At 37.1% G+C, this 17,240-nt stretch overlaps 2 protein-coding genes and 1 non-coding gene across 3 annotated transcripts; all 3 read left to right on the top strand.

The window, feature by feature from the left end:
* Window positions 1–616: 616 nt before the first annotated feature.
* Window positions 617–2,514, top strand: LOC147551213 (F-box protein At1g20360-like). Its single transcript, XM_086670391.1, has 2 exons — window positions 617–728; window positions 1,136–2,514. Exons 1-2 carry the CDS (start codon window positions 674–676, stop codon window positions 2,263–2,265), a joined length of 1,185 nt encoding a protein of 394 aa, XP_086526517.1. The 5' UTR covers window positions 617–673; the 3' UTR covers window positions 2,266–2,514.
* A 9,222-nt stretch (window positions 2,515–11,736) lies between these two features.
* Window positions 11,737–12,843, top strand: LOC147551214 (F-box protein At1g20360-like). The gene has a single exon (XM_086668534.1). It carries the CDS (start codon window positions 11,737–11,739, stop codon window positions 12,841–12,843), a length of 1,107 nt encoding a protein of 368 aa, XP_086524660.1.
* A 3,514-nt stretch (window positions 12,844–16,357) lies between these two features.
* TRNAA-UGC (transfer RNA alanine (anticodon UGC)) lies at window positions 16,358–16,430 on the top strand. The gene has a single exon. It is a non-coding gene; the product is annotated as a tRNA-Ala (tRNA).
* The last annotated feature ends 810 nt before the right edge of the window (window positions 16,431–17,240 follow it).

The raw sequence follows: 17,240 nt of genomic DNA on the forward strand, positions 1-17,240 counted from the left end.
GCCCCTCTTTCTTTCCTTTTTGTAAGACATCTTCAATTTGGTGAAATAGAAGAAGAAGAACCCCATGAAGATCTAAGAACCACCATCATATCAACTGCCTCTTTTCCCCCTTCCTCATCACTAAAATACGAAGAAAGATGTAAAAAAAAAAAGAAAACTAAATTAATACTAAAATAGGGAAACTCTCCTTCAATTGTGAAGGAGATTCCGGCGAAGGCAACCCCCCCTCCCCGGCTCCCCGCCAGAAAATCGATGATCTCGTATGGTACTATCAACAAAAACGGTTTTAGAGAGAGAGAGAGAAAAGCAGGAAGTAAGAAAAGAACATAAATAAAATTTATTCTCTACCTTTTTGCCCCACATCATTAGTGGTAAAGGAAAAAGTGATTGTAGTTACTAATAAAAGTTAAGATATAAAACTCTGGTGGGTTTCGGTTTGTGGTAAAATTTTATCAGTATCTTATGGGCACTTAAAGAAGAAATAAAAAGTGGTTGTGCCCGGGTCTGAATAGCCCGATATCCACATTGCTATGTGGACGGGCAATGGACAACTCGATTGTCAAGTGTCTACCCGTTTTGTCAACAAGAGGGCCAATAAGGAATCCAGCGAGAAGGTACGGGTTGTGCTACAAGAGGGAAGAGAGTTTGAAATTTCAGAAACAAATGGTGCAGAATGACCATTAAAAAAAACCCTAGGAACGTGAGAAGCAGAATACTAGAAGGAAGAGGTAACCTACTCTACTTACTCATCATTCTCTCTCTTTCTTTCTAGATTTCTGTATTTTGGGAAAAGATTCATTGGGTAGGAGGAGGGTTTTGATTGTTTTTCAACTGGGTCTAGTTTAGGTTTAAATTTTGATTCGATCAAGTATAGTTTTTTTAGAGACATGATATTGAAAACCTGATTTTGCAGTATTAAAACTAGTCAATTCTGGAATTGGGTATGTAATTAATATTCATTTGTGTATTAGGAATCTTCATTTGTGTTTAGATATCTTGAAAACTTAATTTTTTTGTCCATCTTCATGTATATTTTATGTGGAAACCCTAAACAATAGGAATTGTGTATTAGGCATGCATGATGACCATTGAGAGCTTGTTTCTTAAGTTCTTTCTTCTCTTAATTTGTGTGCAGATGATAACTGTTTTATGCCAGCGACAACAGTGATAGAAAACCTAGACAACAATATTCTTGGTGAGATTCTAACACGAGTGCCTGCTAAAACCTTAGGTGGATTGAAAGTTATCAACAAAAGATGGTATTCTTTGATCTCTGATCCTTTCTTTATTAACAAACATACTACTAGGAGTCTTCAAACCACTCGGGATGCTTGTAATTTCTTTTCGAAAGGTTCTTTTGGATATATCACTCACCTATCTCTTGATCGTTCTTCACCCCATCTCATTAGAACAAATAACTTTTTTCTAGAGAGAGAGTTTGGTGTACCAATCATTCATGCTAGTTGTCATGGCCTTCTTTTGGTTAATCTCGTAGCACACGTATCAAAAAGGTTCATATCAACATTGTGCATTTTCAACCCTTTAACCAAGGACAAAAAACTTATTCCATCTCCTTACAAACGTAAATGTTGTCGTTTTGGGTTAGTCCCAACCTCCTCTTCCTCCTCCTCCACTCTGGACTATCATTACACAGTGGTTTGCTTGGTATCAGCAAAGACGGGCTTTGAGTTTAAAATTTTCATGCCGAAGAAAGAGCGTTGGAGAGATTTCAACAAGTCTACGAGGATAAGCTATGGTAATGGTCTTAAAGAGGACAAACCAATTCATAACCCTATTTGCTTTCGAGGGATTATACATTGGTTAACTGAAGTGGGATATATTATTGCATTCAATTTGGATAAAGAAGAAAGTAGAATGATTGAAATACCAAAGAGTGTACCCCAGATGGTGGTTAAGTACGCACAGTGGTGGTATCGTACTTGGCTTGGAGTTGTAAAAGATGAAGTTAATCTTGTTGTTGTTACCCCAGACTATGAAATTGTAACTTGGGTACTCCATGATTATGAAAACAACAAATGGGAAATTAAGAGAAAGTATTCGATAGAAATGAAGAGGAATCCTGAATTTTATATTCAACCCATGTTCTTTGACGGTGACAGATTTTTCTTAAATGTCAAAAGCTCTCGACATCTTCGGAATAATTATTGGCATGAATACGATGTCGGAACTGGTGTTTTAAGTTGTCTACTTCCTCAAGCTCCTCAAAATTCGTATCTTGGTATAAGCACTCTCACTAAAGTTTAGAGCTACAACTAAAGTTTCATTAGGAAAGTATTTGAGTATTTTAGGTTGGGTTGTAATTTAATCATATATGGAACTTTTTATAGTACTGAGGTGTAATCTGAACTCCATAGCAGCTACCTACTTCTGTTTTAGAATCCTTTAACCGCCCTTAGGCAGAGCGCCTCAGAAGGGCATGACATCTCTTCTTCAGGAACAACTGATTTGATCCCTTTTTATTTGTGAAGAGCATATACTATTGTTTTCCGAAAATGTTGCTTTCTAGTTTTCTTTTTGGATGGCCTTCACAGATAATTAAGGGAGAAAGATTATTAAGTGACGATGGAGATGAGGGTGAAGAAAAGTTTGGAGGAAGAAATCGAAAAAAAACAAGATTTGACATACTTTTTAAGAAGATTAAGATGAGGAGAGAGAGAGAGAGAGAGGGACATGGTGGTAGCGTTGGTCGGAGGTAGTATTACTAGAGGTGGAGGCGGGTGGAGAGGATGGTGTAGGAGGTGGTTGAGAAGATAAAGAATGTGTGTATTTGAAATGTGAGTGCATAATTGTGACTTATTGGTTGAAATGTTAAGTGTCTATTTATTTTTCCTCTTTTTTTAGATTCTCAATATGAATTTAAATGATGAGATCAAACTAACCGATAAGAAAGGATGCAATGTATGTGACACAGATTGTAATACAACGCCCTTAAATGAGAATATTGTAAGCAGGTTTACTTATGGAACACGCGATCGTGTTCTCTTGTGAAGGATTTATATAATAGAGGAGGGTATTTGTTTTAAATAATCTTTCTATTCGATGGCTAACATTACACCTTCCAAACTAATATTTAAAGGTTGAATTTATATCTCTCCAACTTATCTCCAACAGTTAGATTAAATCTTTCAAACTTGTCTATTGAAATCATGCCTCATAAACTTATTTTCAATGATTAAGATTAGACCTCTTAGATTTATCTCTAACGATTGAGTTTGTAAAATTATTTGTGGCCACCAGACAGGGGTTATAACCTTGTCTTTATCTACAGAAAGATCATCGGTATTTGCATCAATCTTATCTGCCCCAAGTCCTTTAAAGAAACAAAAGAATTAGAGTGTTTGAAAGAATTATATGGCTCTCCCATCCCATGAGACGCCCCGTGACCTCGAGGTACAGGGTCATGAGATCATGCGCGCACGACGCACCTGAAGGTGACCTCGAGGTACAGGGTCATGAGATCATGTGCGCACGACGCACCTGAAGGCCGCATGTGTCCTACCCACCACGCCCATCCCCATCTAGATTCTGCCCCTTCTCATTCTAAGTTTCACCAATGAGGGTTTAATATATTCAAAATAAAATACATTATCAACCAGGGAGCATATGTTATAATTTGACATATAGAAATCAGTATAAAACACTAAAATCACAATATATCAAGATTGTGACTCGTTTTTATTACTATTGGTCTCTCTCTTTTTTTTTTTTTTTGCAAAGGTCTCTCTACACTTATAAATTGCTAGTTTCTCCCTTTTGATTATACTATCTTTTTACGTCGTTTATTTTTTTATTTTTATTTTTAAAGTGAACTGTTCTATTCAACAAAAGATATTACACATAAACAGTCCATCAACAAGATAGGCTAATACCACCCATCTGCTTTACTATTGGCTAGCCTATTTACATAATTACAAGAGAAGTAAAGCAAAAAAAAGAATCTCTTGTTGATAAGAGGGAAGGAAGAGAGTTCAAAATTTCAGAAACAAATTGTGTATAGAGGAGGTGTGGGAGGAGCAGCGACCTTGCAGAATGACCAACAACAACAACCCTAGAATTAGTAGTAGTAGTAGTAACCAGAACATGTCGATTAGGAACGTGAGAAGCAGAAAACTAGGAGGAAGAGGTAACCTACCTAGTCACTCATCATTCTCTCTTTTTCTCTAGATTTCTGTAATTGAGAAAAGATTCCTTTGGGTACGAAGGTTTTGATTGTTTTTCTAACAGACATGACGGTGAAAATTAACCTAGTAATTGTTAGGAATGTAAAGATACTTTGTTTGAAGTTTGAGGTGGCATCAACAAGTTTGTGGTGGCATCAACAAGCTTGAGGTGGCATCAACCAAGCTCTTGGTGTCAACTACCATGTGAGGTGTCAAGCAACATGAACCATCTATTGTAAATGAGACATCTCACCTTGGTGATAAGTCTCTTATCTTTTGAGGTGGCAATTTGTCAAGAGGACACCATGAGTTGGTGAGACACCTCATTTGTTGAGGTGTCCACACCATATTTCTCCTCCAACACTATAAAAGGAGATGAAGAACTTCAATTCAAGATCATCCCATTCTCATCCCATCCATTCCATCCCATAAGCAAGTCAAGTGAAGAGAAAGTGAGTTAGTATTAGAAAGAGAGTTTAGTTTCTTCTAAATACTTGTCTTTCCTTTGGTAAAGAGAGAGTTGATAGTATATCTCCTAGAATAAGAGAGAGGTTGTTCATAATTGTTATCTCCTTATTTAGAGAGAAGAAGTTGTAAGTAATTCATCTCTAAGTGTAAATCTATCTACAAAGTTGCTCATCTTCGTGTTATTCGATATTCGACTTTAGTTGCAATTGAGTGTCTAAGACTCACAACCTTTCTAACAGTGGTATCAGAGCTCAGGTTCTTGTCGGTTTGGTTAGTGGAAGAAGACACCAAAATAATGGCGGCAAAGTACGATATAGAAAAGTTCAATGGGAATAATTTCTCATTATGGAAAATGAAGATGAAGGCAATTTTGAGAAAAGATAATTGTCTGGCGGCAATTGAAGATAGGCGGGTTGATATGCTTGATGACGCTAAGTGGAACGAGATAGATGGCAATGCTATTGCAAATCTACACCTAGCACTAGCCGATGGAGTATTATCAAGTGTAGCTGAAAAGACGTCAGCAAAAGAAATATGGGATACTTTAACAAAGTTGTACGAGACCAAATCACTACACAACAAAATCTTCTTGAAGAGACGACTCTACACTCTTAGAATGATGGAGTCAACAACGGTAACAAACCACATCAACACCCTTAATACTCTATTCTCTCAACTTACATCAATAGGGCATAACATGGACACGGTTGAACGTGGGGAAATTCTACTTCAAAGTCTACCGGATTCATATGATCAACTCATCATCAATATTACCACCAATATAGAAGTTCTGTCCTTTGATGATATTGCTGCTGCAGTTCTTGAAGAAGAAAATCGACGCAAAAACAAAGAAGATAGACAAGAAAGCTCACAACATGTTGAAGCTTTGACGACGATGATGAGAGGGCGATCAATGGAACGTGGCTCAAGTGGGAGTCAAAAGCAGAGTAGATCAAAATCAAGGAGTAAGAAGAATGTGAAGTGTCACTATTGTGGAAAGAAAGGGCATTACAAAAAGGAGTGTTGGAATCTCAAGAAGAAAGAAGGAAAAAGTCCTGAGCTGTCAAACGCTCAGGGTTGTGTAGCAGGTACCTCGGATGAAGGCGAAATTTTATACAGCGAGGCAACAACAGTTCATGAAGGCAGAAGAAATTTTGCTGAAGTTTGGCTAATGGATTCAGGAGCCACATGGCATATGACCCCTCGGAGAGAATGGTTCCATCGATATGAACCCACCTCTGGAGGATCTGTGTACATGGGAGATGATCATGTTGTGGAGATTGCTGGTATTGGGAGCATCAAACTGAAGATGTATGATGGTACCGTTCGCACTATCCAGGAGGTACGACATGTTAAAGGTTTGAAGAAAAATCTATTGTCTGTAGGACAATTAGATAGTCTCGGATGTAAAACCCATATTGAAGGTGGGAAAATGAAGGTGATCAAAGGCGCGCTTGTGATCATGAAAGCGGAAAAGATAGCTGCTAATATGTACATGCTTCAAGGAGAAACACAACAAGAGGGAGAAGTTTCAGTTGCATCAACAAGTTCGATAGAAGAGTCAACAAATCTTTGGCACCAAAAACTCGGTCACATATCAGAACAAGGTATGAAGATTCTCGTCGAACAAAACCTTCTTCCAGGGCTCAAAAATGTTTCTTTACCATTTTGTGAGCATTGTGTTACTAGTAAGCAGCACAGATTAAAGTTCAGTAGTTCAAATGCTAGAAGCAAGACTATCTTAGAACTTGTTCACTCTGATGTATGGCAATCACCGGTTATATCCCTAGGAGGTGCAAGATACTTTGTATCTTTTATTGATGATTACTCCAGGAGATGTTGGGTGTTTCCAATCAAGAGGAAGGCAGATGTATTTCCAGTTTTCAAAAAATTTCAAAGCGCAAATAGAGCTTGAGTCTGAGAAGAAGATCAAGTGTCTGAGGTCAGACAATGGAGGAGAATATACTGGTATTGAGTTTGATACCTTTTGTCAAGAAGAAGGCATCAAAAGGCAGTTCACAGTGGCGTACACTCCACAACAAAATGGAGTAGCAGAGCGGATGAACAGAACCTTGTTAGAAAGAACAAGAGCAATGTTGAGAGCTGCAGGAATGGACAAATCTTTTTGGGCGGAAGCAGTCAAGACCGCGTGCTATGTGATCAATCGGTCTCCATCAACCGCAATTGATCTGAAGACGCCAATGCAAATGTGGACAGGTAAACCAGCTGATTATTCTCGCTTACATATGTTTGGAAGTCCAGTGTACGTGATGTACAACGCCCAAGAAACATCAAAGCTAGATTCGAAATCTAGAAGATGTATTTTCTTAGGGTATGAAAGGTCAAGAAGCTTCTCTATGGATGGCGGCAATGCAAGAAGAAATAGAAGCTCTCCATAAAAATAATACATGGGATCTTGTTCATCTACCACATGGAAGGAAAGCTATCGGAAACAAATGGGTCTTCAAGATCAAACGGGATAGCAATGACCAAGTGGAGCGGTATCGTGCTAGACTAGTAGTGAAAGGGTTCGCTCAGAAAGAAGGTATCGACTTCAACGAGATATTCTCACCTGTTGTACGACTTACAACAGTTCGGGTAGTCCTGGCGATGTGTGCTACATATGACTTGTACTTAGAGCAGTTAGATGTTAAAACTGCATTTCTTCATGGAGAACTTGAAGAAGAAATTTATATGCTCCAACCAGAAGGTTTTGAAGAAAAAGAGAACTTGGTTTGCAGGTTGAACAAATCTCTATACGGTCTCAAACAGGCGCCGAGATGTTGGTATAAGAGATTTGATTCCTTCATTACGAGCCTGGGATACAACAGACTTAATGCAGATCCTTGTACTTACAACAAGAGATTTGGTGATGGTGATTTTATAATTTTGCTGTTGTATGTAGACGACATGTTGGTTGCAGGCCCCAGCAAAGATCGTATTGAAACTTTGAAGGCTCAAATGGCTAGGGAGTTTGAAATGAAGGACTTGGGACCAGCAAACAAGATTCTAGGGATGCAAATTCACCGAGACAGAAGTAATAGGAAGATTTGGCTTTCTCAAGAAAACTACTTGAAGAAAATCTTGCGACGCTTCAATATGCAAGATAGTAAGTCAATCTCTACCCCTCTTCCTATTAATTTCAAGTTATCTTCAAGTATGTGTCCTAGCAGTGAAGCAGAGAAGATGGAGATGTCTCGAGTACCGTATGCATCAGCAGTGGGTAGCCTAATGTTTGCCATGGTATGTACAAGACCAGACATTGCACAAGCAGTGGGAGCGGTTAGTCGGTACATGGCAAATCCTGGTAGAGAGCATTGGAATACGGTGAAGAGGATCCTGAGATATCTCAAGGGTACTTCAAATGCTGCATTATGTTATGGAGGACCAGACTTTCTTGTTAGAGGCTATGTTGATTCGGATTATGCAGGTGATCTTGATAAAAGCAAATCCACCACAGGGTATGTGTTTACTCTTGCTAGAGGAGCAGTAAGTTGGGTTTCGAAACTGCAGTCTATCGTGGCCACTTCTACGACGGAAGCAGAATACGTGGCAGCTACACAATCTAGCAAAGAGGCAATCTGGTTGCAAATGTTATTGGAAGAGCTTGGACACAAACAAGAGAAGGTAACTCTGTTTTGTGATAGTCAGAGCGCTTTGCACTTGGCAAAGAATCCAGCATTTCACTCGAGGACAAAACACATACGAGTTCAATATCACTTTGTTCGTGAGAAGGTGGAAGAAGGAAGCATTAGTATGGAGAAAATTCATACAAAGGAGAACCTAGCAGACATATTGACAAAGCCAGTAGACAACAACAAGTTCATGTGGTGTCGATCCTCCATCGGCCTAGCAGAAAACGTAAGCAGCATAAGAGCAAAGTAGATAGGATGGAGAAGTTACAAACAAAAGTAACTTTAAGTGGGAGAATGTTAGGAATGTAAAGATACTTTGTTTGAAGTTTGAGGTGGCATCAACAAGTTTGTGGTGGCATCAACAAGCTTGAGGTGGCATCAACCAAGCTCTTGGTGTCAACTACCATGTGAGGTGTCAAGCAACATGAACCATCTATTGTAAATGAGACATCTCACCTTGGTGATAAGTCTCTTATCTTTTGAGGTGGCAATTTGTCAAGAGGACACCATGAGTTGGTGAGACACCTCATTTGTTGAGGTGTCCACACCATATTTCTCCTCCAACACTATAAAAGGAGATGAAGAACTTCAATTCAAGATCATCCCATTCTCATCCCATCCATTCCATCCCATAAGCAAGTCAAGTGAAGAGAAAGTGAGTTAGTATTAGAAAGAGAGTTTAGTTTCTTCTAAATACTTGTCTTTCCTTTGGTAAAGAGAGAGTTGATAGTATATCTCCTAGAATAAGAGAGAGGTTGTTCATAATTGTTATCTCCTTATTTAGAGAGAAGAAGTTGTAAGTAATTCATCTCTAAGTGTAAATCTATCTACAAAGTTGCTCATCTTCGTGTTATTCGATATTCGACTTTAGTTGCAATTGAGTGTCTAAGACTCGCAACCTTTCTAACAGTAATTAATATTCAATTGGTATTGAAGAATTGGTTGCTAGATTTCAATCCATTGTTCGTGTTTAGATATCTTGAAAACTTAATTTTTATGTGGAAACCCTAAACAATAGGAATTGTGTATTAGACATGCATGATGATAATTGCTACTTAGAGCTAGTTTTTTAAGTTCTTTCTTCTCTTTGTGTGCAGATGATAACTGTTTTATGTCAGCGACAACAGTGATAGAAAACCTAGACAACAATATTCTTAGTGAGATTCTAACTCGAGTGCCTGCTAAAACCTTAGGTGGATTCAAAGTTATCAACAAAAGATGGTATTCTTTGATCTTTGATCCTTTCCTTTCTTTATTAACAAACATACTACTAGGAGTCTTCAAACCACTCAGTACGATACTTGTAATTTCTATTGGGAAGGTCCAACTCCTGGAAATATCACTAACCTATGTCTTGATCGTTCTTCACCCCATCTCATTAGTACAACTAACTTTTCTCTAGGCAGAGAGCACGTTGGACAAGTCATTCGTGCTAGTTGTCATGGCCTTCTTTTGATTAGTCTCGTAAAATGCATATCAAACAGGTTTACATGCACATCATTGTGCATTTTCAATCCTTTAACCAAGAAAAAAGGACTTATTCCATCTCCTTACAAATGTAAACATTGTGAATTCGGGTTAGTCCCAACCTCCTTCTCCTCCTCTCTGGGCTATCATTACAGTGTGGTTTGCTTGGTATCAGCAAACACGGATTTCGAGTTTAAAATTTTCATACCAAAAAAAGGGCATTGGAGAGATTTCAACAAATCTACGGAGATAAGCTTTGGTAATGGCTCTAAAGTGGACAAACCAATTCATAGCCCTGTTTGCTTTTGAGGGATTATACATTGGTTAACTATGTATGGATAAAGAAGAGTGTAGGCTGATTGAAATACCAAAGAGTGTATCCCAGATGGTAAAGCGCACATGTTGGTGGTGTTCTGCTTGGTTTGGAGTTGTAAAAGATAAAGTTAATCTTGTTGTGGTTACGGTGGACTATGAAATAATAACTTGGGTACTCCATGGTTATGAAAACAACAAGTGGGATATTAAGAGAAAGTATGTGATAGAAATGAAGAGGAATCATGGATTTTATATTCAACCCGTGTTCTTTGATGGTGACAGATTTTTCTTAAATGTCAAAAGCTCTCGTTGTGCTTGGATTAATTATTGGCATGAATATGATGTTCAAACCGGTGTTTTAAGTTCTCTACTTCCTCAAGCTCCTCGAGATTCATTAGTTGATATAAGCACTCTCACTGAAGTTTAGAGCGACAACCAAAGTTTTAATTAGGAAATTATTATGAATATTAGAGTATGTACCTTTAATTGCAATGTACAACATGGTAACTAACTTTTCTTGAAAAGTAAATAACAAACCGCAAACTTGTATCTATAACTCCATCGGCGGTCTCTCCTCTACACTGCGAAATGAAAGCTTTCGATATAGGATTTCTTTTGAGTGAGGAGCTAGGACGAGGTACTTATATTTTAGAGGGGAATTCGAGATCAATGATCGAGATTCTCTGGGACGAAGATCAAACCCCTCCATGGCGTATAGCAAGGGCGACCAACTCACTACATGGAAAAATATTACATAATCAAGCTGAATTACAATTTTGCCCCCAAATTTTCATTCTGGAGGCATCAATTGGCGAAATCTTCTATCAACCCTAGACGTTTCACTCACCAGTCCTTTATGTTAAGTGACTTCTTCTTGTATCCTTTTTTTTTGGTCTTTATGTCTTTGTAAGGATACTGGTTGCCGATTATCTATGAAAGTTTGTTTTCGGAAAAAACACAAGGGGGTTGGAGAGAAAGTTAGTCAGAAAGTAGGGGTGAAGTAAAAGGGTCAAAAAGGAGTCTAGCCAAAAGCAGGGGCCACCGGCAGAGTTTCTATCGTAGTTGAACTACAAAACGGAGTGGAATTTGAAATTTGAGAAGCAAATTGTGTATAAAGAGTTGAGGGAGGAACGACCTTCATTAACGACAGAATGACAATCTTAAAACGCCAAAACAACAATAACAAAAACCCTAGAAGTAACCAAATCTGGATTAGAAACGTCAGAAGCAGAAAACTAGGAGAAGAAGAAGAAGGTACTCATCATTCTCTCTCCAAATTTTTATGGGGTTTTCATGTATTTTGGAAAAGATTGATTGATTGAATATGAGGGGTTTGATTGTTTTTCAATTGGGGGTGGTAGGTTTTCAGAGAGATGAAGGTGAAAACCTAATTTTGTAGTATTAAAAAACTAGTCAATTCTGGAAAAGATGAACTGGGGATGTGATTTTTAATAATTCAGTATTGGTTTCAAGATTTCAGTCCATTGTTTGTTTTAGAGAACTTAATCTTTTGTCCCTCTTCATATATATTAATATAGAAACCCTAACAAATAGTAGTTGTAGTATTAATATGCATGATCACCATTGATACAATATCCTCCGTATTACTACTTAGAGCTAGTTTCTTAAGTTCTTTCTTCTCTTTGTGTGCAGATGATAACAATATAATAATGTCAACAACAACAACAACAACGGGGGTCGACGACCTTGACAACAATCTTCTTGGTGAGATTCTGACACTAGTGCCTGCAAAAACTGTAGCTAGATTGAAAGTTATCAACAAAAGATGGTACAACTTGATCTCTGATCCTTTCTTTATAAATAAACATACTACTAGTACTCTACAAACCACTCGAGATGGTCATTTCTTTTGGGAAGGTTTATTTGGAAATATCTTTAACCTATCTCTTCATCGTTCTTCACCTGATATCCCTAGTGTAACCAAAATTTCTCTAGACAATGAGTGTGGTTCGACAACCATTCATGCTAGTTGTTGTGGCCTTCTTTTGGTTAATCTCATAAACTACATACCAGAAGGGTGTGCGCGCATATCAACATTGTGCATTTATAACCCTTTAACCAAGAAAAGTAAATTTATTCCGTCTCCTTACAAGCGTAAATCTTGTCAATTCGGGTTAGTACCAACTTCCTCCTCTCTGGACTATCACTATGGTGTGGTTTGCTTGGTTTCAGAAAATACAAATTTTAAGTTTAAGATTTTCATGTCAGAGAAAAGGCGTTGGAGAGATTGCAACCCGTCTACAAGGATAAGCTATCAGAGTGGCTTGAAAGATAACTGCACAGTTCATAATCCCGTTTGCTTTCGAGGGACTATACATTGGCTAACTAGAAATGGATATATTATCGCATTCAATTTGGATAAAGAAGAGAGTAGGATGATTGAAATACCAAAAAGTGAATTTGAAATGGTAGGTATAGCCAAGTTCTGGTGGATTTCTGCTTGGCTTGGAGTTGTGGAAGATGAAATTAATCTTGCTGTTGTTACCTTAAAACATGAAATAGTAACTTGGGTACTCCATGATTATGAAAACAACAAATGGGAAATTAAGAGAAAGGATATGATAAAAACAGAGGGTAATCCTATAATTAGTATTCAACCCATGTTCTTTGACGGTCATAGATTTTTCTTAAATTGCAAAACTTCTCGGAATAATTATTGGCAAGAACATGATGTCCTAACTAGTGTTTCAAGTTGTCTACTTTCTCAAGCTCCCGGATACCAATTTTTTCTTGAAAGCACTCTAACTGAAGTTTAGAACCAGTACTAAGTTAAACATGTTTTTTATTATATTCAATTTGAGAATCCTCTGTTTAAATTTTGACTTGTAAGGGTTTCCAAAGACAAATGGAACCAACAAAACCTAATTCAACAGGTTTGGTTTGATTTGATTTGAGGTTGTGAGTATTTTGTAATTGCTTTACCAGAGTTACTGATTGTAAATCATAGACTAGTAACAATATTTATAAGTATCTTTTTTTTTTGAGCCGATAACTTCATTGATAAGGCTAAGCCAAAGTTGTGTACATCACGAAGCTAAAAGTAGACTGAACAAAGAAAACAAACAATTACAGGGAATCGATTCACAAAGTAGTGCCATGACCTAAGACCCGAGTGGGTTAGGTTGTGAGCTTCTGAATTAGCCTCCCTGTAGCAAAAGTTGAGTTCCCATAGTGGTTGTAGGCTCAACCCATTTTGAGCTTCTTGAACATAAGGTTGAATTCTCCAAGAGATTGAACTGCCACAGTCCCTTAGATTATCTATAAGTGCCCTACAATCCCCTTCTAGAATCCTATCTGAAAATCCTAGCTCATTTCCTACCTTGAGCGCAAGCAAGAGAGCTCGAACTTCACACTCCAAGGTTGAATCTGCTTCGATGATCTCCACCTTTTCACTAATCTTCTCACCATGACTATTTTTGACGATTACCGCTATAGGTGATCCATGAGGGGTGAAAGCCCCATCGAAATTTAACTTGATTTGGTTCGGTGATGGTGGGATCCAGTGGTGAGAAGGTCTTTCAAATTCTTATGCTGGTGATCTATTTGTGAACCGTGCTGCTTGTAGCCTTGCTTGTGACATGATTACTGTGAGATTAGGTCGAAGATCTTGAAAGAGTAAACCATTTCTTCCTTTCCAGAAAAACTAGAGGAGGTATGAGATAAAAACTAACTTTTTTTTATTTTTCTTCATAAATATTCTGAAGAAGAAACCTGATCAAATCTGTGGGATCTAGGAACCTAGGGATCGTCTCGAAGGTGGAGGCTATAGTGAGTACTTCTTGGAATCTCGGGCATTCGCCGAATAGGTGAGAGGTTGTTTCTGGGAATTGCAAACACAGCCTACATGTCGGGTCTACATCCAGATTGTCTCTTCTGATATTTCCCAACACAGGCAACCCATCACTAACCATCTTCCAAATGAATTGATGTATTAGGTTCTAATATCTTGATTTTCCAGAATGTTGACCAAGGGAAGTTTATCCCTGCCCTATTGCTTTGTTGATGTTGGCTTATCTCTTTATAGTAAGATTTAGATGAGAATAACCCTTTTTTTTGGAAGAAGCAGAATAGTTTCATTGATTAAAAAAAGCTAATAGAAGTCAGATGAGAAGACTAACTTCACAAAACTCAAACAACAATATGACTAAAGAAGATTACAAATGGCTCAAAGCCTAATTAAAGCATCCCAGTTTGTAATTAGGTTCGAGAAGTTCAATTGCTTTCTCCATGGTTGGTTGATGTTCCAATAGAAAATGGAAGCTTTTGTTTGGACAATAATTTCATCGATTGTAGCTTCTTTCTTATACAAAACGTCCATCATCCTCTTGTTTCTTTCAATCCATATATTCCATATGATTGCAGCTGGAATGCATAACATCAAGGAACTTTTTCTATCTGTTCCTTTCTTTGGTTTCCATTCTTTGATTAGTTGGATGATATCCAAATGACATAAGTCGTTCCATTCTTGTAGTAGTAATTCTTTCCAAACTTCAAAGGCGAAGGAACAGTGCAAAAGCACATGGTTTGGTGATTCTTCCTCTCTTTTACACATAGAGCATCTATTGGGATGTAGGATCCTTTCTTGGTGAGTCTATCATTGGTGGGCAAAGATTTGTGCAGGACTAACCAAAGGAGGAAAGATACTTTAGATGGAATTATCTTGTTCCAGAAATATGACGGAAAGGGATCGCCAATTGCACTAGATTGTTCCTCGAGGATTTTGTAAAGTGAATTAACAGAGAAGCCTTTGTTGGAATGAGACCAATTTCTTGAATCATGAGGAGATGCAAGATTGCCTGTAGCACTAGTTGCTGCTGAGAAAAGCTCTTTTAGCTCCTGCATTTCCGAGTTTCTAATGGGTCTAGAAAGGTGGAGATTTCATCTATCTTCTCTGAATTCACCTCCCATACATTCTTGAACAGAGGAATATTTTTTTTTCGAAACTCTCCAAATCGAATGAAATCTGAACAAGAAAGTACCTGACTTAGTCCAGTTATCATGCCAGAAATCAGAGTGGTTGCCTTCTTTGATGGTTAATGTGGTAAGCTTTTGAATAGCATGAGTGAGAGAAGAGATTTTTCTTCAAGGGCCTTTGCTTTTACTATGATTTTGATCTTGAGGGAACCATTTGTTGTTCATGTATTCATACTTTTCTGAGATGTACTAGTCAAATGGATTTTGAGTATGCATTAGCTGATTCATCCTCAAACAAGTCTTTGATTAAGCTTTCATTCCAACTATTGTTTCTGATTAAATTTGAAACAAAAGTGTGCTTATCTTCTCTTCTATATTTAAATTCTGGTTTGAAATCTGAGATGGAAGGTACCCATGGATCCAACAAAGTTCGGATTGACGTTCTGCCTCCCACCTGCCAATAATAGTTTCGTTGAAGTACGAGTACCTCTGTGACTTGGAGCATAGAAGGCCATATGGGCGATGCATTATGTTGTTTATGTACATTTATAAATATCTTTAAACACTAGGAAACTTAAAATGTCATCATGAAGTGAAGTCCTTGTGTTTACATTATGTATCTAATAATAATAATAATCTATTATATAAAACAGAAGGGAAAACGATGACTGGGACAAACATCTTTTTTTAATAAAGGATATTGTCTAGAAACTCTTCTCAAACTTTAAAATATAGTCCTTCGTAGAAATAAAGTTACCTATTTAAAAAACAATAATCGTTTCATTCTTAGAAATAAAATAACTAACTTAAGAAAAATAGAACAAAATAAATTTCAAGGGTTAAAAAAAGAAATTGAAATCTCTCTCTTTTAATAAAATAATAACTACTTAAGAGAAAAGAATAAAAAAAAAAGTAATACGAAAAAATAATAACTAATAAAATTCTCTCTCTCTCTCTCAATAAAATGATAACTAATAAATTTCGTAACATTTGATCGATACAAGTGTTCCGTGCCCTAGGGCACGGGATATACCCTAGTAATAATAATAATAATAAATATAATAGTAATATTGTATAAAAAATGTAATAATAATATTTATTTATTTTTGTTGGAAGAATAATATTTATTGATATCAATGGGTTAGTGAAATTCATGTCTACAAAGTAGGAATCGTAAGAAGAATTTTTTTTTTGGTTGAAACATGGTGAGAAGAATTTAATATTTAAAAATAATAAACATTTGGATTTGGTTGAATGGATGAACCGAGTCGATCTAGATTAGATTGAATTTAGTCAGTTGAAGTGAGATTAAAATAATTCCGTTAGAATTGGTAAGAAATCAAGATTTAGTAAAAGGGGGATGTAGCTCAAATGGTAGAGCGCTCGCTTTGCATGCGAGAGGTACAGGGTTCGATCCCCTGCATCTCCACTTAACCTTGGGCTTAAGTCATTTTTATTGCTCTCACTCTGGGTGCTGGGTGCCTATAGTTATAGCGAGGGGTGCCTAGAGATAAACGAAATGACCAATCTGTTCGTGAAGAACATAAGGGTTGTTGTTTCATTTTTTGAGTCCTCATTGATGAATAAAGAGGATGATGGGGATGAGAAACATTTGGAATAAAAATTGAAAAAAATTTCTTGTTGACGTAGTTTTTAAGAAGATGGAGTTGATGAAGAGAGTGAGAGAGAGATGGTAGTAGTGTTGGTCGAAGTTAATTGTTGTTGGAAGTGATGGTGCCAGGAGGTAGTTGTGAAAATAAAGAATGTGTGTATTTGAAATGTCAAACTTGGTTTTAAGTGGTGACTGGTGAGTGGAAATAACCGTGACTTACACCAGTTGAAATATAAAGTGTAAATAAATTTTTTTTTTTTTTTTGTGCTTCTCAATATGAATCAAAATGACGAGACGATACAAACAAATAAAAAAAGAAGCAAGGTAATAAATACATTAATAAAGAATTGACTTTTTTTTTTTTGTTGAGAATAAAGAAATAACTTGTTAAGTTAAGATTCACATATTATAGACACAACTCTCTTAGATGAGAGAGAGGGTTGTAAGGTGAGTCTGCTCATAATCTGACCAGCACCAAACCAATGTTCTGTCTTCTCTTGTAAAAGATGTATATATACAAACAAATAGATCACCTATGTCAGCCTATGTGCATACAAAAATTTTCTTAAGATAATAAACTATAAAAAAAGGTCTGTGCATCATCAATCTTATCTGCCCCTAGGAAGA

Source organism: Eschscholzia californica, unplaced genomic scaffold, assembly GCF_041429995.1.
Source record: "Eschscholzia californica isolate CP2 unplaced genomic scaffold, dmEscCali1.0.p SCAF_3, whole genome shotgun sequence".
Classification (NCBI taxonomy): Eukaryota; Viridiplantae; Streptophyta; class Magnoliopsida; order Ranunculales; family Papaveraceae; genus Eschscholzia; species Eschscholzia californica.